Source organism: Phycodurus eques, chromosome 13 (assembly GCF_024500275.1).
Source record: "Phycodurus eques isolate BA_2022a chromosome 13, UOR_Pequ_1.1, whole genome shotgun sequence".
Lineage (NCBI taxonomy): Eukaryota > Metazoa > Chordata > Actinopteri > Syngnathiformes > Syngnathidae > Phycodurus > Phycodurus eques.
The window spans coordinates 12,161,841-12,188,009 of record NC_084537.1 but is presented as its reverse complement, the minus strand read 5'-3'; the positions used below and the strand labels follow the sequence as shown (position 1 = coordinate 12,188,009).

The 26,169-nt window shown below is 41.1% G+C and overlaps 1 protein-coding gene across 3 annotated transcripts in view; it reads right to left on the bottom strand.

Annotated features, from left to right (window-relative positions):
* Positions 1-25,499, bottom strand: part of mast3a (microtubule associated serine/threonine kinase 3a) — a 34,711-nt gene extending 9,212 nt beyond the window's left edge. Inside the window, exons 1-22 of one of the 3 annotated variants that reach the window (XM_061693138.1) lie at positions 25,052-25,499; positions 21,616-21,704; positions 20,567-20,639; positions 14,220-14,240; positions 13,112-13,193; positions 11,345-11,502; positions 8,739-8,814; positions 8,406-8,615; positions 6,686-6,787; positions 6,231-6,363; positions 5,663-5,748; positions 5,409-5,494; positions 4,957-5,165; positions 4,704-4,842; positions 4,391-4,523; positions 4,140-4,305; positions 3,888-3,989; positions 3,652-3,774; positions 1,931-2,043; positions 1,667-1,845; positions 912-1,033; positions 641-829 (exon numbers count right to left, since the gene is read on the bottom strand). In XM_061693138.1, the coding sequence (XP_061549122.1) occupies positions 641-829; positions 912-1,033; positions 1,667-1,845; positions 1,931-2,043; positions 3,652-3,774; positions 3,888-3,989; positions 4,140-4,305; positions 4,391-4,523; positions 4,704-4,842; positions 4,957-5,165; positions 5,409-5,494; positions 5,663-5,748; positions 6,231-6,363; positions 6,686-6,787; positions 8,406-8,615; positions 8,739-8,814; positions 11,345-11,502; positions 13,112-13,193; positions 14,220-14,240; positions 20,567-20,639; positions 21,616-21,704; positions 25,052-25,137 (2,677 nt within the window). In that variant the 5' untranslated portion in view covers positions 25,138-25,499. The remainder of the gene's footprint in view (positions 1-640; positions 830-911; positions 1,034-1,666; positions 1,846-1,930; positions 2,044-3,651; positions 3,775-3,887; positions 3,990-4,139; positions 4,306-4,390; positions 4,524-4,703; positions 4,843-4,956; positions 5,166-5,408; positions 5,495-5,662; positions 5,749-6,230; positions 6,364-6,685; positions 6,788-8,405; positions 8,616-8,738; positions 8,815-11,344; positions 11,503-13,111; positions 13,194-14,219; positions 14,241-20,566; positions 20,640-21,615; positions 21,705-25,051) is intronic. The other 2 variants (XM_061693140.1, XM_061693139.1) reach the window with 2 other exon arrangements.
* Positions 25,500-26,169: the final 670 nt, after the last annotated feature.

Genomic DNA, 26,169 nt, shown 5'->3' with positions numbered 1-26,169 from the left:
ATGTTTTGACATACAAAACACACAAATTTAGTGTACCTCTATATCATTTGATTTGGTTGATTCCCAACCTGCGCCAAAATTTTCAAATTTGACTTCATTGGTCTAGACAAGATATATATATATATATATATATATATATATATATATATATATATATATATATCTTGTCTAGCGATGCCACCCAAGTATAGTGGCAGACAAAACAATTACCACTCGATGGCAAAAGGTAGAATTGACCTGTGTATCCATCATTATTTAAGTATATATACTGTAATTTCTTGTTATATTTCTGTTTTGTGGTGTACTAAGAGATTTTTCTAATGTAAAATATGTGTCTTGGCTCAATAAAGAGTAGGAAACAATCCTCTGGATGGATCAGGGATTAAATTTAGATCCATAAAGTGCGCATTACAGCCACATATAGGACATATGCATTTAGTCTTGTTGACTCTTGCCATTCTAGTAATCATATAAATTGCCAAACAACGGTCTATAGAGGGCACTGTAAACATTAACCATAAAAGCAAATATAGAACTACAGTACTATACATTGTGTTTCATTACATTAGTTCATTAGGGTTGTGTGTTTTATGTATAAAACATTCTTCAAATTGTGGAGCGGTAATTGTTATTTGTGCACCTGGTGTAATGACAAGGGAAAGTCCAGAGACTGAGGCAGACTTGGGGACTTTTCCAGCTGGAGCCCTGGGTTTTTCCGGGGTCTCCAGTTGGTGGGCGATGCGTCTAGACGCACCTCTGCGGAATGACGGTCTGGTGCCTGTGCTATTGCTGCGCAGACGAATGCGCCGCAGATTGGTGACCAGGCCATCTAAAAAACATAAAGGAGAGTTAGGACTCCGGTCCTTCAGGAGTTCTAAATAACAGTACACGTGAATGGTTTCCAGGCTTACCGTCTTCCTCGGCAGAGATGGCAAAGCGAGGCATCATGTCAAGGCTCTGAGTACTGTTTAATACTAGCGGGCTTGCACTGTGCTCAGACTGGGAGGAACTGGACGAAGCACGAGGGCGCAAACTGTGAAAGGAATACACCCAAAATTCATTTTAACCTGGGTTAAGACATAATCTGGTTCACTGGTGTATTGGAGGAATGGTGAAAATGCTAAGTAACTAAGGCTAACAAAAACAACAACCTTTGGTGGAAACTGCAAAAAAACATATTGCAGTTTGTAATTTATTTCCACATGACCATGTATATGCCTGTAGTTTCATCCAGTCTTGGTCGTGTTTGGTAACGGTCGACATTGCCCTGTGGTCATGAATCATCATTTAATGTTCTAAAAAGCCAAAACCTTTAGGGAAAGTGGAGTCAGTTATTCCTGAACTCTGAATAGTTTGTGCTCACTGACCACGTTAAATATAAAAAAAAAGACATAATCACTGGGACATCACCCACTGGTATGTGGACTCCTTTTTAAAGTCTAAAATTTGGCATTTCAGTTGTCGCCATCCTGATTTTTTGCAGCTGGAGGTGGCTGTATTTGGATGTGAGGGTGGAATCCTGACTTGCCACTGTGCTATTGACTTGTCCATCACAATGGAGTCATGCGTTACAGCATATCAAGTTTATTCTTATACATATTGAACAGGTCAAGAGGGAGAGTTTTAAATTATTCCTCGTCGATTTCATCTTTTTGAACACTCTCACCTCCCCCTGAGTCCATCGGGTCTGTCTCCGCTAGCCAGGTGCTTGTGTCCGTCACCAGGGGAAACGGCACCTCTCCCCTCCCATCGGTCCTCCTTCTCTTCGCTATGGCTCCGCTCTGAAGACGACAAGCTCTGGTTGGATGGTGTAGAGGTGGACAGGTGCTCTGAGCTGCTGTACACCTTAAATATTGGGAGAAATAGTGAGTTTATTTTAATCACAAAGAGACATTTAGTCTTAAATAACACTGTGTACAAGAAAACATACCTTGCTGAAGCGATGGGCCACAGAGGAGAACTGTCGCAGTTCAAGAGAGGATTCATCGTCGTTAGTTTCATCATCGTCGTCAGAACCTAGGTGAGCGTAGCGCTCAGATCGGGCTGTAAGCGACAAAGCATCGGTCATCAGGTTATAAACAAACTGCTTAAATAAAAGCTACTAGCGATACACCGAAGTCAAGATTCGGTTCATATCTCCATTTCTGACCCATGGTTTGAAAGATGATGCGGGGTAAAAAAAAAAAAAAAAAACGAAGAAAATTTGAGAGCAAAAAATTTATATTTATTGGAACACTTAAGCTGTGTTCGGAAATTTAATCTGACGTCCCAACGCTACTCAGAGAGTGTACATTCCAACAGCGCTCTGAGTTTCAAAACAGTGCGGAGTGTAGCAGAGCATGCTCAGAGGTTATTTCCTAACGCCCTTAGTTAAAAATCCATCCATCCATTTTCTATACGGTTTTTCCTCAACAGGACTGCAGGTGTGCTTGAGCCTATCTCAGCTGACTTTGTGCAAGAGGCAGGGCACAGCCTGGACTGGATGCCAGCCAATCAATTAGTCATAATTGATTTCGAAAAAATAATATAATCTGAAGAAACAGACTTCCTATTGTTTTGTAGCCCAGAAATTAAAAACCAAACTATGCAAAAACAAACTCTTTTCTCTAACAAAATGCCCTGCTGTCTGCAGCAATTTTGGATTTGATATTCTTATTGATAGTAGACTGATAGTAGACTTTACACCGATCTGATCGGCATCGGCCGATAATTAGCATTTTATGATGATTGGCCGATCGGCTTTCATGTCATAATTCACCCATCCGATCAATGACGTCATCGACCGGCTCTGCAAAAGACATTTACTCCGCGGCGCTGTCGCGTATGAATCCAAAGGCTAGTTCATTTTCAGCCTTGTTCGGTGTCTTGTGGCGTAGTACTGTAACTATCTGACGGCCAATAAATTTTTTTAAATCTTGTCGGTGAAAAAAACGCGTCGTTGGTGTGGGACTATTTTGTGGTGGTTATTTGCAGTCTGTGCACAACTGAAGTAATTCGTGGGGGAACGTCATCCAAATGCTTCAACACAACAAATTTGATCGGGCACCTGAAGAATGTACACAAGGAGGAGCATGCCGCGTTCAAGCACCGCAGCGTGAAGAAAGAAAAAAAAAAAAACAAAAAAAAAAAAAACAAACAAACGGACGCAAATTCTGGACAACACCCGGGACAGTGAGAAAATTAGCGTAAGCATGTAATTAACAGTATTTATTAACGTAATTTAACTGCAATAAAGTAATTTAATTACAGTAAGTTTGCACCCATTATTTCTGTTATGTTGATGGAATGTTGATTTGACCTAAATTTATGTAAGTGGCCAACCCTTGAATGCCCCCTAGAGGTCATTGATGTTTTAACATTTGTCTAAAATGCTACAGAATACGTTTGAAGATACTCAAGTATACAGTACACAAGGATAAACAACAAATGAACACGTCATGTAAACAGACACATTGCTCCATCTTGTGATCGGATCGGTTATCGTTTTATTAAAATTGCTGATCGGTTATCGGCCCCAAGAATCCTGATCGTGTAAACCCTAATAGTTATACTTTGAACCCTCAAGAAATTTGGTATCTGATCTGAAATCTTAAGTAAAAGTATTGATATGCAAATATTTACACTTGGTTTGTATCTATAAAATCCACCTACAGTCAAAATAACTGGTGTCCTCATCAGTCTCCAATTGTGGTATGAACTCCGCTTTTTGCCTCAGGAGGCCATTCCAGTCTAGTCCCAGGAAGAACATGTGCACCTTCACCTCAGTAGTTCCACCTGAGTAGCATAAATATAAATCTAACTGACCGTGTAGGGTTCATTCTAAGATGCTTTACCTTAAATGATGACAAAAATTGCTTATTTCATCCCTCAAGTTCACTGCCACCTACCAGTTCCCAGGCGCTCAAGCGGACTCTGACGAAGCAGTCTGGTGATAAGGTCTTGGGCGTCAGCTGGCAGAGCATCTTCCCCCTCAGGCCAAATGATGTCATCTGGACACACAAGGAAACAACAGTGATTCACTGAACGGATTATAATCAAGTAAAGACTGCAGTTAGATTGGGATGACTGACTAATAAAACATTCGTGACTCAAAAGTTGCCAGTGATGACACAACTAATTCAAGTAAAGAATTTACTTACCATTGACCACCTGACCAAAGAGCTGTTCGGGTGTATCTCCAAAGAAAGGCACGCAGCCCACAAGGAACTCATACAGGATAATGCCCATAGCCCACCAGTCCACAGGTTTCCCATAGCCCTGCCGCAGGATCACCTCTGGAGCAATGTACTCTGGGGTACCACACACCTGTGGAGGAGTGAAAAGGTAAGGCAATCGTGTTAGCTGATTTAATTAATACCAATCAATACCATTATCGAGAGAGACGACAGACCTGCTTGTCAATGAACTCTCTCGTATCCTTCTCAATGTGACCTTCATACAAATTGGTTGTCATGTTCATAAGGCCAATCTTTGACAGTCCAAAGTCTGTAAGCTTTATGTGGCCCATGGAGGTGATTAACAAACTAGAAAGGAAGAGAAAAAATATATTACATACAATACGTACGTAATACATACAAAAAGCTTTCTTCAACATTCACTGCCATTGATGGCTTTAGAAGTCAAATATCCATGTTAACTGGGAAGGCTGGAAATGAATGAGTTAATTAGTAGCTGTTGGGACAGGCAGCAGTTTGGGGGCTCACTTGTCAGGTTTGAGGTCTCTGTGTACAATGCCATAGTTGTGAAGATATTCTAAAGCCAGGACAGTCTCTGCAAAATACATGCGTGCCATGTCCACAGGCAAAGGACCAATGTTCTTCAATAGATTGGCACAATCCCCACCTTCAAATAACAAGGGGACAGAGAGACGTTTCAAAGTCAGTGTGATGGATATGAGACTGGAGGAAAATTAGTTCAATAGCATACAGTAAAACTGATGCTGCGTATGGACTTTACCTTCTACATACTCCATGACCATGCAGAGGTGCCGCCGTGTTTCAAAAGAGCAAAACATGGAAACCACAAATGGGTTTTCAGCAAAGGTAAGGATGTCTCGTTCCACAAACACCTGCTGAATCTGGTTTCTCAAAATCAGGTTCTGCCGGTTGATCTTTTTCATGGCAAAGCGTTGTCGGGTTTCCCTGTGACGGACTAGAAATACAGCTCTGCAAGGGGACAAGGGGCGTATGGGGAGGCATAGAGTAGAAACAGGGTGGGGGGAGAAAGACAGAAAGAAAAAATTTATTCATAAAAGGGAATGGAGGAAAACCAACTAAGATTTTACAAGAACAAAAAGCTGAAGATTTCTCATTTTATCTAGCCAGCATCTTCCAATCTGTTTATTCTGGTTATGTTCACAAAAGACAGCCAGGCTAGTAAATGCAAATGAAGTACTTAGTCTTTCTCACCCATAGGCGCCATTGCTAATTAACTTGATCGTTTCAAAGTCACTCTCCAGTGGTTTCCTACGCGGGGGAGTGCAAACTGCACGGCTCTGAATCAGTTGACACAGAACAGATAAATAACAGGAAACAGAATCTGTGTTACTTCTGATAAGCAAAAGCATTGTGATTATGTGAGATGTTTTTGCTCTGTATGACTGGATGTTGTTGTTCTCCTGAGCTGTGTTATTTATATGTTCGCATTAGGTTTTAGTTTCTACCTGTGTTGGTGTTGCCTCGCCAGACTCATCAGACTCCCTACTGGCGGATCTGTGACTTGGGCTTGTTTGTTCCAGTTGGACCATTTCTGTAACCACAAAATTACGACCAGATAACACTTAGATTTGTTCAGGACAAAACAAAAACATTTGGATTAGTTAAATAAATCAACAGATTTGCAAGTGAAGAACATATAAATCTATATTTAGTTCAAAAACGCTAATCTCTGGAGGTTGTCATGTTGAAGGGTCACAGTGGCACTGAGCAAGACATGAAATAACAGCCAGGGAAATAAAAGCAATATTTAACAAAGGTGGGACTATAATTTTATGTCCTTTTTCCATGTCATAAAATGTCAGAAAATTCTAAAACATATGTAGGTCAGGGTAGCATGTAATTAACGTGCAAACCGGGTCCCCAGTGAGACACCACCCAAGGAACTAATGTATATAACAACCCAGTCTCTCTCGCTCTATGCAAGTTAAGACAAGATGGCAAAAACAAGCAAAAATTACACATTGTCTCCTCTTCATCTCAGTTTATCTGAAAATATAATAATCTGTGTGGCACCTTCAAGAGGATCCCTGGTGAGGCCAAGCTGGCTGACAATGTATCTGGGAATATCAGTCTTGATCCCCTGGCTGACCTTGGCTTGACCTTCAACAGTCTCCAAACGCTGGAAGAACTCCTCGGGATCAAACTCCTGGAGAAGACAACACTGCATTTTGGCTGTTATCTGTTTGACACAGTTACTCGGTAACTTTTTATTTTTAAGTAAAGATGTAAAATAAATCACTACAGGAAAAAGCAGCGGTGAAAGGTCCTGCAAACAACATGACATACCACAGCTCATTTGAACAATTATCAACTTGACACTGTAGCTACAGAACTGCCAACCTCCAAGAACAAAACATCACAATACTTTAACATCATTTTTATTATTACTTGAACATATCAACGCACTGTGTTGTGACACCTGTATTTCAAGTATTTAGTTCAAGCCTTATGAGCTGAACCAGCATTACCAGACATTCCAGGAGCCTGGCAGGTCTAGAGATGATGATGAGGATCTTCTTCACCAGTTTTGTAATGGTCATCACTTCCTCACTCTCTGAACGCTCATATGCCTGACGGGGAAACCACAAATTACCTTCTTACATTATCTGTTCAACTGATTGTGGCTGGTACTTAAATGTTTTGCATCGATCAGTAAATATGCTTCGACTTGTCAGGGTTATTACAAATAGAAAAGGCTTGTAAATGCACTTTCATTAAAGCAGAATGTCTCCATAATTGTGTTTTTAAATCCACGTTTGCCTGATTTAAAACATTGAAAATTGTGTGATTTTAATAGCAAACCCACAACTCTGAAAACAAAAAGGCAACAATGGAGGACTTCAATCATTTTGCGATGTTTGCTGCTCTCCCCATTTATTTGTGCTGTTAGTTCAAAGTGATTCTTTGTCCACTAATCAACACAATGCGGTGTCTCTACCTCATTTTAACGCTTCAAACCTGGAGAATCTTTTTGCCTTGCTCCATGCTAATATGGACAAAAATAACAGCAAACTGATAAAGCGAATGTGTTAAGGTATAACTCAGAGAAACTGACGTGTCAACATTTTTATTAACATATCTGCAGGAATGTTTTATAGTAAAATCATATAATGTCTTGTTACAGACGCGTGAAAGAGTTACTTCAAATGGCCACAAATGAATGAAGCCAAACCTTAAACTGATAGGAGAAAACCTGAGTGTCCTACTGTGTGAACCAAGCTAACAGTGACTTTTTTTGCGATGGGATGTTTGGGCCACTGCTGCTTTCGATGCTTACTGAGTTGATGTCTTGAGTTATGTCCCACATGATGATGACTTATACTCCAAGTTTACTTTGCCTTTGTTGAAGCTGACCCAGATCTGAATTTTGGGCTGTTATATTGCCGCTTCTCCTCTCTCCTCCACTCGATGAGGTAAGTGAGGCTGTTGCTGTAAAGATGCTGTATTGACCGACCAGGACAGGCATCCACCTGCGGTGCTTCATTTCATTAAATGAATGCTCATGCTGTTTAAACTATCATTGTACAGAATCATATGTGATAAATGTTGCCTACTCAGCATCCATTGCAGCCTGGTTATCCTGGAAGGTGGATTGCTCCATCTATGTTTCCTTCTTCAGGTTTCTTCCTTCTCCCCAACCCACCCCCAATGGATTTCTGTTGATTTTTGTGAACTGTGGGCCTGCGAAGCTCTTTGAGACTTGTGGTTAAGGTCTATATAAATAAACTTGACTTAACTTTTGAGGCATTTCTTTCTATAAATTCTTGTTTGACTCTAAATTGCACCATTTTTAGGGGGGTTAAGGTTTCACTGTATATAAGGTTCATTTATTTCTCTTTTCATACATAAGAGTCAGAGGAACAGATCCCTCTGAAGAGAAAATTGTTTATCTGTCCCTTCTAGAGCATGTATTGAACTAAAAGGCTGCTGGAAAGATTATTCAATGATTCATCATAGAATTTAAATCATGTAGTTTATTATGTCATAACAGAAAATGACAGCTCAACCAACCAGTTCCAATTCAATGTTCTTAGGGATGCGCCATAAAAGTACTCAATGTCCGACAGAGCAGTGTGGGCTGGCATCATAAATTCACTGGCTGTTCTAGAAGGAACATTTTAATGATAATAAACTAAAAGAGCACAGATCCATGCCTGTTTCTAATGCTTACATTGCAGGAACCCTTACCTCATGCAGAAGCTTCTCCAGCTTCTCCTGCAGCTCCACAAAGTACCGAGAAGTGACCAAGCCTTTCTGGGACTTGTCCAGGCAGTCTCGGACCAGTTCCACCAGCTGGTGCTGGATGAACCCAAGGACACCATCAGCCAGAGGAAGAGTAGTTCCAGGCGAACACTCTTCGATAATGTCCACAAGTCGGCCTTCCATCTGCGCCGTTGCCTGAAAAGCGAACAAGATGGTAGACATTCATTAAACACTGTGTCGAAAGAATCAAAAGTGAAGACTGATTAAAAGAGGTATAGAAAGAAGGCAAATCAAGATGGCTTCCAAGTTTCACTATACCTTGGGAAAGCGTTCTTTATAGACATGATTCATCATGACAATTTCATTGTCAAATGTTCCACAGGTTCGTCCAGGGCTGGATGAGAAACAGGCAAATGTTGGAATAATAAAAACATCATTAAATCAATGGTGAGCTAATCCATTTGAAAATGAAAATAATAATAATAATAATACAAAACATTAAATCTATAAAACTGATGGGAGATTTGATTTTTTCATCATTTTATTTCAGGAAATACAGTCTTGAAATCCAAAAGTATTTTCCCTCCCAAAAAATGTCTGAGGAAGACTTGATTAAAAGTGTTCCTTTCCAAGTGTTGACAGCCCTGACGTACCACAAAAACAGTCTGTTTGAAAATGCCTCTAATGTGTTTCAGTAAGATTCGCATCTGCAGAAGCCATGAGCAAATCTGTTGCATGTGAAGGGGTCAATTACATGAGGAAACAGAGAAATCAACACACTGTCAACAACTATATATTGAAAATAGCAAACTATACAACCCAACCAGTCGTAACAAGAAAGTGTAACGCAAGTAACGTGACTTTTGTATTTCAGTAGAGTGGTTTAAAGAGGCAGCATTGGTGATGGTTAACTGCTTAGGGACTTTATGAGGGCAACAACAAATGCTTTACAGGCTCTCTGGAGCTATTTCTAAAGCCACCACTGATACTTGCCAGTAACCTTTTTTAATTTGAACCACGTGGAGTCACATAAAGGTGTCTTAACAGTACCACAATGTTATCTCGTAGTCGTCGTCCCCCTACCATTGGATTATGACTAAACATTAGTGAATGCGCACTCATGAAGTTTGACTGCTACCCACTCACAGCAATTTCTCAGGACAGGACAAGTGAAAAAGGCCAACCCACCAAACCAGGTGATGCATCAATATAAACGGAGATGTTTCTTTTTTTAAAATTATTTAACAATTTGACAGTGTTAAATGTGTCACTACATTTTATTCATACAGTATATTGCCAAAAGTATTAGCTCACACACCATGACTCACATGTGATTTTAAGTAATATCCCATTCTAAATCCATATAGTTTAATATGATGTCGCTCTACCCTTTGCAGCTATAACAGCTTCAACTCTTTCCAAAAAGGTTTGGGAATGAGTTTATGGGAATGATTGCCTCTTCTTCCACGGGCATATTTGTGAGGTCATACACTGATGCTGGATGAGAAGGCCTGGGTCACTGTGCACTCAAAATCAACCCAAAGGTGGTTTATCAGGTTGAGGGCAGAACTCTGTGCAGGCCAGTCAAGTGCATCCATACCAAATTCTCTCATCCATGTATTTATGGACCTTGCTTTGTGCACCGGTGCACAGACATGTTGGAACAGGAAGGGGTAATCCCCAAACTGTTTAACTGTCCAAAATCTCTTGGTATCCTGAAGCATTTAGAGTTCATTTTACTGGAGCTCAGGGGCTCAGGACATTTCCAACTTTGTGGGAACAGTTTGGAGATGGCCGCTTCCTGTTCCAACTATGACTATGCATCAGTGCACAAATCAAGGTGCAGAAAGACATGGATGAGAGTGTAATGTGAATGAACTTGACTTGCCTGCACAATCCTGACCTCAAACCTATAGAATACTTTTAGATAAATTACAGCAGAGAGACTGAGAGTCAGGCCTTCTTGTCCAACATCAGTGTGTAACCTCACAAATACACTTCAGGAAAAATGGTCATAAAGTCGAATAAACACACTCGTAAACCTTGTCGAAAACCTTTCCAGAAGAGTTCAAGATGTAATTGCAGAGGGTGGACCGATGTGGTATTAAACCCTATGGATTAAGAATGGGATGTCACTTAAATTCATATCTGAGTCAAGGCACATGATCGAATACTTTTGGCAATAGTGTATATCATATACATTTTCCCCATTGAAATGAATTGAAATGGTAATCTGTTCCAGCCCACCCAAAAACGCATTTTATTTATTTTTTAATAAACTGTTTTTATAAAGTGTAATTACTGTATGTACTACCATTTTGTGTGTCCGATGTGTGCCTTTTAAAGGGTGTGGCCAAGTGAATGATGTCAGGAGCTGGAGTTGATGTCACTCCTTGTTTGTGTTCTCATTTTGTACTTGTGTTTGACTGTTTGTTCCGTTCTCCCAACTGGCTGAAAGCGCATCGGTGACTGTGGCTCTTCTTGCCCATATGAGAGCATGACAGTACTTTAATCTTTTTCTTTGTTTTTCCACTTCACTGGAGTATCTGAAGCTCGCTTGTAACTAAAATTTTGGCTGGCGACACAAACCAAAAAAATTACTAACTAAGGGTTTATAAAGTATAACATTATAACATAAGTTGGGGCACTCAAAAGTCAAGGCTACCCCTGTATGTTATGGCACGGGCTAAGAAAGAAACCATACATGTTGGTGCTACACTATGATCATTCATATTCTGCTTTCTGGATTACCAAAGTAGCTTTCATTCTATTTCTATTACCTCCTTCGGAGATGATTTTCTAGGACTCCTTCAAACATTTAGCTTTTTAACTGTGAACAAGTGGTGCTAGATGACAAGAAATCACAAAATATAAATTCTGACATCAACCAAGCAGTCAAAAGCCTAGGTGGGATTGGAAGCTACCTGAGACTGCGCGAGCGCAGCCTGACAGGCGGTGAAGCGTGTGGTCCTTCTTCATCTGCCACACTTTCCGTGCTCCGGAAATGTTTAAACAGGAAGTGGAGATCATCTTGAGTAGGCTGGAGAGGCAGCTGATGCAAGAGCTCCTGGGAAGAGGATGACTATGGAAGAAAAGAAAAGAAGGAAGGATAAGCAGGATAAGTCCTGAAAAAAACTGAAATAAGTGGAAGCCTCAGAGCATTTACTTTTGTCTCATATGGAAATGTGAATGTGGATAAGATACTAACCAGACAGGGTGCTGAAAACAAAACAAATTATCTCTTTTTTTAATCTCTGTCAGTCAGGAGTCCATGAGCTCAAGTGTTCTGTTCTGTAAAATATTTGTTTTTTATTTGGCGCTACAGTACATCCCAAGGCAGGCAGCACGGCTGTTATGTCGGCCATGTGTGCTTTCTTTTTCTCACTCCACGCCAAAATGTGTGACGTATGGCCTGGAGTTTATGAAAACGTCCATCTGGCTGGAGTCTTAAGTGTAAAAGGAAAATGCAGGAAACAGAGGAATGGAAAAAAGCAAATGTGGGGAGGGGGGGGGGGGGTGTTAAAGGCAAAGTGAAAAATTAAGACTGAAAATAGGTGATAGAAAGAGGAGGCTAAAGCCCGAGGAGGAAACCAGAAATGTTTCAGGCCAAAGCAGCATAAAGAGCTCACTGAGAGGATCCCTGAAAGGGGCTTTGTATGGGGAGTGCTGACCTCACTGTCTCTGAGCCATGTGCCCAACCATGCAAAATTATAGCCATGACAGAGGAGCCGGCTATTGTTTAACAGCCAAGTGCAGTTTCAGTAACAAGTTTCAAGAGAGTATCAAGACAGCCACCACAGAGACCAGAAACAAAAACCTGATGGGTGTAACTCGAAAACGCTAAATGATATCTTACTTCACCTTTTCAAAAAGCATAAATTTAGTGTGGAAATGTAAAATGCTTTACAGCCACTACTAATTTGCTGTGCCAGAAAAATCACCACTGGTGAGGGCTTATTTAATGATTTTTTAAAAAAAATTCCATTACAATATACAGCTACGCATAGTGGATCTTTTTTGTCATCAAAATACTTGAATTTAGTATGAAAAACAGCTCAAATTGCATTGGAAAAAGCTCTCTTGGAAGCAATCTCCATTACTCTTGGATAGCACTTTGATGATTCATCGCTTCCCTCTGTGCAGCATGATAAAGTGCTGTGATTCAAGTATTTATCCTCAGACACATCCTGTTATCATGACTAACTAATGAAAACAAGATCTTTTTCTTGTGCCGTGGATACAGTCACTCAATTTAATGTGGAATGTTTGGTTCAACTGTTTGTGCTTTTAAAGTCTGTCGTGAGGGTCTCTTGTGACCTCTAATGATACACTTCTAGGTCACACGTGGGACCTCAACACTGCTGAGACACACTGCCGTGCGAGTGTGAAATGACACTCCTGACAGTCTGTAGACGCCAGCGACCTTTGTCCTTGTGCCAAGAACACAGACATGCGATGAATGAACGTTTTGGTTCCAGACTGCCCGGCGGAGCGAAAAGCACACAGTCCACAAGGCCAGTTTCAAGAATACAAGCAGGTGAGAGTTTCACACTTTGAAAAATTATTTGGGGGTGGGGGGTGAAGTATCAGCTGTATTAAAGAGTTGGCATGGACGGGGTAAAGGTGACTGCAGGAATCTTGGAATAAATATACTAAGGGATACAAATACATAGATTTAAATAGATGCTTACAGATACTGATGAACTGGGTGCATTGGTACAGTATCCAGAGGAAGGGACTGATGCCACAGACCATCTTCGGCCATCTCCTCTGCTGCAAACAAAATAGTAAATTCCTGTAAGTAATGTAAAGCTTAAAAGTTCTGCAATTTCATTCACTATGGTATCATGGCACCCTTGTATTAGGATATCAACTGTAGTGGTACAGTACCTAAAGACCATTCCCTATCTGGGCTCCAGTGCTCTGGAATGCCCTATGTGCAGAAATTTGACCAGGTACCTCTTTAGAAGTGTTTAAATCTTGACTCGAGACTATTTCTACAATCTTGCAATTGGTTAATCACATCTAGTCTGCAACTAGCGCATCCCCCTGCCTCACATCTGGATTTTGGCCTGTTTTACTGCCGGCTCTCCTTACTCCCATTGGAAAGAATTGAAATGTCGTTAACTTCACTCGAGTAGCATCGTTATCTGAATCTCTAATGTATGTAACATTTTGACTTGTAACTAACAAAAAATAACTGACCAAGCAACGGCCCGTAACTTCGCCTACCTTTGGTGCGTGGGTTCAGTGCCCACTCAGTGACTGTGTGAATGTGAGTGTGAATGGTTGTCCGTGTCTATATGTGCCCTGCCACTGACTGGGTGTAGTCCGCCTTTCACCCGAAGTCAGCTGGGATAGGCTCCAGCGCCCCGCAACCCTAACCAGGATAGTCGGTGTTGACAATGGATGGATGGATGTTTTGGCTTGATCAGCCTTGGTGGTCGGCACTTGACACTTTACTCGGCACCATTGAATTCGATCCTTTACCGTGTCACATCCGTCTTACTAATGCAATACACTGTGACGTTCTGCTATTTGCATAGCTGACACATGTATCGCCATAGTACCTCCAAACCGCAGTGAAAACTGAAAGTAGACCAGCATTTATCACCAAACCATACCATAGCGAGATGAACTGAACCACTTTGTAGTCTAAATTTATTTGAGGTAGATCCCAACAACCTTTCACTCTGCATCTGAAACTTCCTATTATCAAAACTCACAAGTCAAATAAAAAAGCTTGACTGCAAAAAAATTTAGATATAAAAACAACAACCATTTTAGATGGTTTCTTACCTTTCAGTACGGGCCAGATGGCTTCACAGAAGCGGGACAAGGAAGGCACAAATGAAGCAGGAGATGAAGGGGGGGGGAGACAGTGAGAGAAGTGTGAGGAACAAAGTAAACACTGCTTAATGAGAATGACAGAACAAGTCTGTCTGTCACGCTCCAGTGTGCCTGTCCCACTTTGCAGCTGAACACCTGCCAGCCTGCTCTCTGTTATAATGCAGCAATGACATTAATGGCATACAAAGATAATATACACTCACACAACCACCACTACTACAACAAACATTTGAGTGCGAAGTAACACACTCATGACGCTTCCTCCCCCATCTGTCCAGCATGGTTCTCTTAGGACATGTCCTACTTTCTTTCACTGTTTCAATCCACGATGACAAGGATGGTCAAAAGCTTCCACAAACAAATAAGCTTTTGGGGACATGTTACTAAATGAGGACTGACAAGAGGAACTTCAATGAGTGAACAAGGCCTGCGGATTATTTGTGTTTTACTACTGGGGTCGCATGTGCAACATATACCATATGCCTTCTTTCTGGATTGTAACACTGTGTATTGTAGTTGCTGCAACTTTATGGTGATCTAATCCCAATGGATGGATCCATACAATACTATATTCTCTTTAATTTGTATTGAAGACATGCCCAGGCCCACTGCACATCGAGCGACGCGGCCGAACTAGACTGAACTATCTGTTGTGCAGTGTGCGGGGTTCTGCAACTAGTTTTCATTTGTGGCCACGCGTGAACGGCGTCACAATGTTGCAGTTGTTACGACCAAACAAAATACAATGTCGTATCACAGAAGCTTAAGCAACAATAATGTACAATTACCAATTCCAATGAAGTTAGGCAGTTATGTAAAACGTTAAAACAGAATACAAGGATTTGCAAATTATTTTCAACCTACAATCAGTTGAATGCACTACAAAGAGAAGCTATTTAATGTTCAAACTGAAGAACTATAAACTTTTTTTTGTGCAAACATTCACTTATTTTGAATCTGATGCCTGCAACACATTCCAAAAAAGCTATATATATATATATACACACACTTAACAAAATTTTTTATTTCACATGTACTTTTGGCTAAAAAGCGAAGTGTGGAGATTCTCTGTCACCGAAATGCACATGAGTTTCCACAACAACAATAACGCCAGGCCGCCGCCAAGCCATAGTGTTTTACAATAACACTTTACTATATTTATAAGTTGAATATGTACCTGTGGATGAAACAGTGGCACATGGAGAGTTTGGAGCCAAAAACCTTTCAAATAGCCACACTCCTTTTATTTCTTGCCTGTTTCCTCTTTGTAATATTATAATATAGCTTGAACAGTCAGGGCAATCCACGTTTTCCTTGACAATCGCGCTATGTTTTTTTTGTGGTTAAATCAAATTCAATAAAATAACAGAATAATAATTCAATACAGTACTGCATATGTGGCACCTCAAAACTACCGTAATTTCTCATGTATAATGCGGGTTTATTTCCCCCAAAAATTGTCAAAAGTCAATAGTGCGCATTATACATAGGTATAAGGGGCAAATGGAAAAAAACGTTCACATTTTATAAATGTATGCCACCATCTAGTGGTTATTAAAAAGCTGTACACTTTCATTCCAAATGCCACCCCCACCTAGTGGTTATAAAAAAAGTGGAGCCTACACTTTCATTCCAATATGACAGAGGTACATACATATAATGTACAATTGTGCTCATACGTTTACATACCCTGGACGAATTTGTGAAATGTTTTTTGTTTTGTTTCTTTTTTTTTTCTTCTTATAAATATGACTGATGACTGAACAACAACCATCATTAATTTCTTTATGGTTATGTTTTGTTTCATGATAATGCTTTTCTGAAATGCTTGATTGTTTAATTTGAATCCCAATAAAAATGTGTTTCACCTGGTCCGTCATGTTTTCTTTAAAGAAGAATTGTACCCATCTTACAAATTCTGCCTGGGTAATCAAACATATGAGCACATCTGTGTTTTCCAATTTACTAAATAAAAGTAGGGCTGTTAATTTGAAAATAAGACCAAGTAAATTAAAAAAAGGATTACATGTTCAAATAAAGTGCTTCGCTTCCGAATAATCTTTTGAAAAAAAACTAACAAAACACAGATAATACTTCATGTTTTGATCATATGGGTAGAAGCAAAATCGATGAAAAAATGCATAATACATAGGTAGAACGGTTTTCCAGAATTTTGAGGTCAACTTTGGGGGTGCGTATTATACATGGGTGCGCATTATACACGAGAAATTGCGATATGTTTCCAAATAAGAATGCCGGGGTCACAGTTTTCACATTGTAACCAGTTGGTGTGTGGTGGTGATGTGGGAGGGTCAATCGCCTGGAGTGCAGGTCTGAGTGGATGATTTTACTTTTTACACGATTGTCCAGTTCAGTCATGTTCGGCGGCATCGCTCGGTGCGTGGCGGGCCTTAAGGCTTCTTTATAAGCCGCGCTGACGTCACTGCGGCTGTCAATCGCGTAGTTTGCCTTTATACTCGAGCGCAACCCACGCGCGCTGTTTTGAAAGTGTACTGCAGTTCTCCTCCAAGTCGGGGGTGTCGCTACGGCTGGTATTGAATAGGAGACCACAGGGTAGAGTTTCCTCTGCATATTTTTTTTGCCATTTCCGGTAGCCGTTTTTACTTTCCTTTCAATAACAACGAACAAAGCAGCAACAAGGGCGACCGCAACAGAACAAATGGACCTAGATGACCAGATGATACTTTTAATTATGCTGCAAAATCGATCGAGAAGGCAGCGACGTAGATGGTATATAGAACCAGGGGGCGCGCTGGTACGTCATCACAGCATGTGACGAAAACGACCAATAAGAGAGAGAATCTCCGCGGCGTTCGACGCACAGCAACTATTTTTGTCGGGTGCGCGGCAGGCTACGCAGAGGTGCTGCACGGGGCAATTTGTCGGTCACGTGATGCAATGCGGCCGCGCGAGTATAAAGAGGCCTATAGTCCAGTGATTGCATATTACTGCTGTTCCAGGTTTGTGTGATGAAATTATTTGACACTCATGCGAATGACAAATGAACCCAATGAACCTACCCAAACTGCACGAACCCAATGAACCTACCCAAACTACCAACGTGGAGACTTTCTGTCTCCACGTTGGTAGTCTATGAAGTCTTAATTTAGATGAGTCATGTAGACTCATGCGAAGTAGCACAATCCATCCTCCGGCATGTGCTGTAATGCAGTGCAACAACTAATGTTCATAACCCAAAACTAAATTACGTGCAATATTAGGGGACTGGTGTTGCAAGCTTTGATTGACTTAATCAATTGGACAAGAGAGTGGAAAGGCAGGATGCGAAAGAAACTTTGTAAAACTATGGCCCATTTAGTCCATGTCTACAGGAATGCAGATATTTACTAAAATAATTTTTTCTATGCGTTTCCTGAGCTTTTGAAAAACTCGGGCCAGGGTGAAGAATTTCCAAGATTTGTGTGTCAACAGGAAAAGTAAGTTTTTTTTGTCTTGTGTCACTTTTGGCCTGTGTCATGTAAGATTTGCAACATTATCTCCCATAACTTAAAGGCCCTCTAAACTCATTTAAAAAAAAAAACATCTATTTTCTTTACCGCTTATCCTCACAAGGGTCGCGGGCTGCTGGAGCCTATCCCAGCTATCTTCAGGCGGGGTACACCCTGAACCGGTCGCCAGCCAATCGCAGGGCACATAAAAACAAACAACCATTCGCACTCACATTCACACCTATGTGCAATTTTAGAGTCTCCAATTCATGCATGTTTTTGGGATGTGGGAGGAAACCGGAGTGCCCAGAGAAGACCCACCCAGGCACGGGGAGAACATGCAAACTACACACAGGCGGGGGCGAGTGATCAAAAAACTGTCTTGGAAATTTCACACACCACAGAGAAGAGTAGAATCGAGTAGAAGAGGAGATGCTGTGGGAGTGTCGCTGAATGCTGTGAAAACCCTGCCCCTTAGAATTTTCAGCTGTCTATCAAATACTGTATGTGCCTCCTCTCCCAGTTTAGTATTCCACTGATGCACATTGCACACATTCTCATGGGCCACAGAAAGTCTCTGAGCCCTGGCGTAATGACCAGCAGCCACACCGAGACAATTTTCCCTCCTTTGCCGACATTGAAATTCAGCGGGCTGTGCATCATGCCGCTGTAGCCAGCAAGTTAGCCACAACAGTAGGATGGAGCGCGCTCCCCCTTCGTCACTGCCTCGCTCACCACAGCCGAGAAACTGTAGCCCAAATCACACGAAACACTTGAGACTTCAGGGAAGATGCATTTCTTTGAGTTGTAGGCATAATTTGATGGATAACTACATGCTGAAGTGGTAGAACTGGGCCAAATGATTATGAATAAGGAAGTGGCAATTACGCTCAATGGCCACTACATGGAATAAGGACGCTTGGTAATTATATTTTGGGGGAGGAGCAACTCATGCTATGCCCTGCTTGCGTCAGCGAGCATCAGTATGCTATATCTCAACAATTCAGTCATAAATGTTTCTCAGTCTTTGCACGTTTTCAGTTAATCTGCATTTAATCCATCCATTTTCTACACCGCTCATCCTCACTAGGGTCACGGGTATGCTGGAGCCTCTCCCAGCTAACTGAGGGCAGGAGGCGGGGTACACCCTGAACTGGTTGCCAGGCAATCGCAGGGCACACATAAACAACCATTCATACCTACGGACAATTTAGAGTCTGCAATTAACCGACCGTGCATGTTTTTGGGATGTGGGAGGAAACCGGAGTACCCGGAGAAAACCCACGCAGGCACGGGGAGAACATGCAAACTCCACACAGGCGAGGCTGGATTTGAACCCCGGTCCTCAGAACTGTGAAGCCGACGTGCTAACCCGTAGGTCACCGTGCCGCTACTGGATTTCTTTTATTTGGAAAAAAAAACACAAACACTAACACACAATGACAGATGTGCGACTTACAACACAAAATTTCTAATGGGCTCCGTATACACAAGTGATTATTTTAAACATAATATATGCATAAACATGTAATATCTTACTATATTGAGGAACAGAGGCTTTAGAATGCGCGCCCAGGTCTTCTGATTGGTGAAAAGAGCAGATGAATGTGTTGTCATGTGGACAGAGGTTTTTGTTTTGCTTTTCTTCTTTTTAGGTAGGAAGCTATAAGTAAAAAAAAATAAAAATTTCATGCCTGTGTGAACCTAGCCTATAGAGTAATTAATTAATAAGACCAAGCATTTTGGGTACATACAAGCTTGTTAAATTCAAGATAATACATATCTAGGGAACCATGGAAACTCCACATTTTAAATCATAGACCCTTTTTTCAGCTTTTTTTATGCTCTTCTAGACCCCTGTGTGTTATAAGAAGTGTTTTGAGAGGGCATGCTCTGCAATTTCACCCATAATCACAGCAGCACCAGATTGCAGCTCAACCCAAGACCCATGAGGAGCAATTGACCCAGAGGCTTTTCAGCGGGCGAGGCTGGTTTTCTGTGAGCTTGTTGCCATTACTAGGGTAAAACGGACAGGTAAGAGCATGCCATTATTGCATGCCGTTAAGTTTTCTTTAAAGATACACACACACACACACACACACACACACACACGACTGGTTAGAGCGTCACCCTCACAGTTCTGAGGACCCGGGTTCAATCCCCGGCCCCGCCTGTGTGGAGTTTGCATGTTCTCCCCGTGCCTGCGTGGGTTTTCTCCGGGCACTCCGGTTTCCTCCCACATCCCAAAAACATGCATGAATTGGAGACTCTAAATTGCCTGTAGGCATGACTGTGAGCGCGAATGGTTGTTTGTTCCTCTGTGCCCTGCGATTGGCTGGCAACCAGTTCAATGTGTACCCCGCCTCCTGCCCGATGACAGCTGGGATAGGCACCAGCACGCCCGCGACCCTAGTGAGGAGAAGCGGCTCAGAAAATGGATGGATGGATGGATATATATACACACACACACACACACACACACACACATATAGGTGGCAGTTTTGATGACTGCAGACTGAAAGAAAAACATAATGTTTTTTCCATATAGTGGTGTTGGTTTGTCCTGATCTTAACTTGCTCGAAAAAAATCATGAATGAAAATACAAACTCAACTTTCTGCTAGTCTTTTTTTATTCTTATCTTTTGAACCCAGAGTTTACACAATTTGAGAGACGCACCACAGACATACATTCGATCGGCTGGCCTCCATTTAATCACTTTTACTGAATGACATAAATGTCTGAACCTGTGTCAGCAGTCAGCAGATGATAAGGTGAGCCTGATGTCAGATGCAAAAATTCAAAATGATTTCAAGTCAACTCTTACCTGCGGGCAAACTGGAAGTTAGCAGAGCTGCTTGCAGACACATTTCTGGGGCTTTCTGAAGGGCTGCTGCTAGCTAAAGAAACACTGTGTGTTAGAAACTAAGACTTACAAACCGCTAACAAATAACATTAGTTAATGATTTTTATGATTGTCATATGAAATGCTGTTGAATTCCACTACGTCATAATGAGAGCTACAGTATTTCCTTTTTGTACACTAGTATTAGGCTACCCTATTTTGGTATATCAATATTATTAATATCATCATCATCATAATTTTAGTATAATGGGGCAAATGCAATATATTCACTCTCTCTTTACCAGTATCATACAAACATAAACATTATCTTTGTAAAGTCAGAATTTCTGATACAGCTCAACAAATTATATGGATTTCACTGAAACTATACTATTGAGAGGCGATTCTGCCGCTGTCATGTACCCAAATAAAGTTACCAAAACATTAGAAAGTCGTATTAAGACTTGGGGTTGAACCAACTAGTCGACATTACAACTGCTCAATTACGATTAGAGCTTGAAGTCGATTAATTGCTAATCACATTTTGGCATTAACAAGACAGACGCCTCATTGAAATCTAACTGAGTGAGCGAGCTTGTGATTGGAGGCAAAAGCATGCACAGCAAGTTGACAACTAAAAAAATACATAAATGACATCATCGATTAATCGATGTCGACTCGACTACGATCACCTTAGTGGTGACTACAAAAAAGCTGAAGTTGTTTAGCCCCTAATTAAGACTAGTGGAAGCTAGAAATGTTTGATAGTAAAGAGGTCTTTGAATCCTTTATGTATCATAATCCTATTACTGTATATTGGGATCCACTGGCAGGAAATAAACAAAATAAGACTGCGGGGAAAATACCGACAATCTTGTGACATTCCCCATCAAAACAAGAGCGCTGCTATATGGGTATCCTGCCATTGTGGACCCCCTTCATCATCATGCACATAGTACATCAAATGACTGCCAAGCAATAATCACACACAGATCTCAGCTAGCACACAACTGTAAACACACCAAAAGTACCTGTGGCAAGCGGGAGAGGTGAAAGCGGTCGTGAGAGTGTGGGTGAAGGGGTCCCGACCGCCAAACTCCTTCTCTTGTTATTACGGGCGCTGTAAGAGGAGGAAAATAAATTTAACGGCAAAACGTCGAAAATATTTTCTTATGCAATGTGCTCCCACAAACACGATCTTCATGTTTACACAAAGTGCATTCATTTTGATGAATAAATATAATAAGAACATCATGAGAATATATTAGCAAAGGATCAACAATGAACAATGTCACACACACATACTGATTAAATTTGTCTGGAAGCGTTCCTGTGAATGGGTTGAAGCAAGAGCAGCTCATCCTACAAAAAAAGCCTTGTCTGACAGTTACAGAAGGAAGCCAGATGCACTCACTGATGGACTCCCATCAAATAACTGTCCAGTCTACCCATGCCATTACACATCCATCACCAGTGAGCACAACATTTCTCCACAGTGGCTGAGATCAACGACCAGCATGAGCTTTGGTTTGCGTTGGCATTAACGCAGTAAGAGAAATTAATTCTGTATATCTGTATAATAGTTGAATCATTTTGCATTAAAAGTTTTTGTCTTCAACAATCAAGAAGAGTCTAGTTGCCTCGATTTAACTTCTGCAGATTACCACGACCTGGAAGACTTGAGTATCTACATTGAACTCTGTAAACATTCACTTATTTTTACAGTATTGTATAAATGGAACGCTTATATCCATCTGTATTGCGTCTTGGCTTAATCTTGTTGCTTGGATTCCTCTTGCAAGCACGTTTTAGCTCAATGCGTCAAAGCAGTTATGCACCGTAACTTCAGGGCTCTGTCCACCTTGCACTTACTTCTTAACTGAATACAGTGGCACATCTAAAGTGAAACACAATCTGTTCCAGGATGCTGGTCTGCCTTTGAAGGACTGACCAACTCTGATTTCTAAGACACTTTTCCCATTTGAAATAGTGAAAAATATATTGAATGAAATCCAACTGTCACCAACCCAAAACCTTGACTAACTCTAGGAATGGTTTAAGTAACATTTTAACATTCATAATGACTAACGAGTATATCTTCCATTTCATTCTTAAGAGGAAAAAGTCAAACCATAACAATAGGATGAAAGAGTCACTCTGATGGGCTTCATCTACATTCAGTAGAGAGACAATACATGCTTGTCGTGACAGCACGATAAATAATACTGTAGCTCAATGTTCCATGTCTCCTGATGGGAAGATTCGTCATAAAATCACAGAGTACCAATGAAAGCCACAGTAATGAGTAGGATGCATGACTGATGTATGAGTCTAGCAAAAAAAAAAAAAAAAAAAAGCCATGTTAACCATACTGTATATTAAAAAGAAAATCCTCACTGGACACTTCATTATGTACACTTGCACAACTAATACATATAGGGCCACAAGTGTGCCTTAAAAAGGACAACCGAAAGAATAACCGTACATTTTCCGCATATTCAGCAACTTGGTTAACCTGAGCATTATTATTAGTTACCACTTTTTTAATTTTTATTTATTTTTTTAAATCAGTTTATTTGAAAGGGGACAATGCAATTTAATAAAACACATGAAATACACATGGTTAAAAAAGCCAGAATTAGCCAGAAGGCTAGTTTTCATCTGTAGTCCCCTTTAATAATAAACCTTATAAACCTGATTTTTAGCAGCCCCAATTAACGAGTTTTTCAAAGTACAAACTGTAGCTTGGTTGATGTCTTTGATGTATGAGCCAGCTTCACATACACCACAAACTCCATGCGGGCTTTCATGTGTCTTGCACTGAGGAAAGGCTTCCGTCGGGCCACTCTGCCATAAGGCACTGACTGGTGGAGGGCTGCAGTGATGGTTGACTTTCTCCCATCTCCCGAATGGATCTCTGAAGCTCAGCCACAGTGATCTTTGGTTTCTTCTTCACCTCTCTCACCAAGGCTCTTCTCCCTCGATTGCTCAATTTGGCCGGACGGCCAGCTTTAGGAAAAGTTCTGGTCATCCCAAACGTCTTTCATTTAAGAATTATGGAGGCCACTGTGCTCTTAGGAACCTTAAGTGCAGCAGATTATTTTTTTTGTAACCTTGGCCAGATCTGTGCCTTGGCACAATTCTGTCTCTGAGCTCTTCAGGCTGTTCCGTTGACCTCATGATTCTCATTTGCGCTGACATGCACTGTGAGCTGTAAGGTCTCATAGAGACAGGCGTGTGGCTTTCCTAATCAAGTTCAATCAGTATAATAAAACAGCTGGACTCCAATGAAGGTGTAGAACCATCTCAAGGATGATCAGAAGAAATGGACAGCACCCAAGTTAAATATAAGTGTCACAGCAAAGGGTCTGTGCTTATGGCTGTGTGATATTTCCGTTTTTCTTTTTTAATAAATCTGCAAAAATGTCAACAATTCAATTTTTTTTCTGTCAATATATCAATATATCACACAACAACATTCTACAAAAAAAGGCTTTTTTTTTTCCCCCAGGAAAAAATCTATTTCTCCAGACTCCTATTTCCAAACTTCTTGATGTGTTGTACTCAGGTCGAAATGGCCATTCAATCCAGACTCAGCATTTTGAAAGACTGTCATTTTATGGAAATCTTGTAAACCCACTGTAATGGCGTCACCCATGCCTGCCTGGGCTCACAATAGTTTCGCCAAACTAGGACTAAACAAAATCAGTAAAACCTGCAACAGCTCAGAGAAACATTGCTCAACCTATCTATGACCGCCAGTTTTGAGTTGTCACTGCATGGATTCACCGAATTTGGGTCAGTAAACACCGAAGCAGTAACTGCTACATCAGAGGACACCATGTAGTAATTACACTTTATAAAACCATTTGTCTTTACATTCTCTTTGGTTATCTATACATCTATTCTCTGTACCGCTTATCCTCACTAGGGTCGGATGTCATTAAATATTGCAGGTGTATCCAATAAAATGGTCGTTGAGGGTATCCATTCACTCCTAAAGAGTGACCCTTATCAGCAACGACGCTTGTAAATACAAAAGCACACCCCAACGCTCTTCTACGATGAGAGCCTCTATATTAGCCAAAAACGATGATAGCCTCGATATGAACGCTACAAACTCTTTTTACTGGTGCAGCATGGGACATACGTGCTCTGCTATCCGGCCAGACCTAATTCAATCAAGCAAACATCATGATCATCACGCCGGAAGAATTGATCAACAGTGGCACTTTGTGAAGTTTTATGCGACAGATGGGTGCAGACAATGTGCAGTCCACACACCCACACATACACATATACACACACTTCCCTAATGGAAAGAGCAACTAGGGCGAATGGAACAGCCATATAGTATGTAGACTGTCACATTTGCAACAATGGGATTATTATCAACCTGAGCACGTAAGGAAACACTGTGGAAAAATAGAAGAATTTTTGTCTCCATTATAGATACAATTATTTTACCCTTTGGTTCTTTTCATCATGGCCCCAGTAACAAAACTTGTTTTGTAGCTCGGTAGCACCGTCCAGTAATGGTTTTGGTCCGCCATGGTGGTGGTGGTGACCGATAAAGGGAATCCAAGTACGGGAAGCGTCCTCTACAGCCAGGGACTCATCTCAGAGAGCCTCCCCCAGTGGAGCCTTGCTGGTGTCAGGTAGCTTAGCTCGGTTAGTCGGCGGCGTCCGATGGCGGAAAGTCCGTCGTTGAGCTTCGGTAAAAATTGAGGCCAGACCCGCGGCTCGCCAGCTCGGTGATGACGAGCCGCTTCTACGGCCATGTCCCGTCCTTCTTGGTCTCCCCTGTCACCCGTTACGCTTCAGGAAAAGTCTGTCCGCATTGGCATGCGACATTATCGACTGATAACGCTTACAAAAAAATAAAGACGGATAAAAAAAGTTTCCAGTCACGGCAGCGACAAACAGCGCATGCGCAGAAATCGACGCTGGAGGGTGGAGGAAATCGTGTTGCCTTCAGGTATCCTCGGATAAAATTGGAAAAACACTCAAACTTGGTAACGACCCACTTTCAACACAAAAATGTGTAACTGGGTCACGACGGGGGATAAAAATAATGTCACTACAATGCCTGTTAAGTTTAAAGACTATGTTTACGAATTCCAATGCTTGAATATGCGAAGTAGAATATGATATCGATGCAATTTGTGGAGGATTTCTTCAGGGAACAGATACCGTGCAGTACTCAACTCTTGTACCCATAACATCTGACTATGGATTTCAGTTTAAATTACAGTGGTGACTTGAGAGCTGTGTTTCACTTGTTCCGTGACGATGCTCGCAGCTCAAAACACTCATATCTGGGGCAGCATAATACAGTCAGAGACACCCACGAAGCATAGTTACACAACTGACTCAGTAATATGTTATTTTTCGCAAAGGATAAAGAATATATTCCTGTTATTATTGTTATAATATCTGTTTATGTGTTGCTCCACCGTTTGTGTTCAAATACCCATTGCTTAAAGAGTTATAGCGCAGCAACGCAGATGTTAGTCATTAACCCGTCTGTGGTGTTTAACATTGTTTGTTAGCATTAGTGACTAAGTTAAACGGACTTCCCTAAA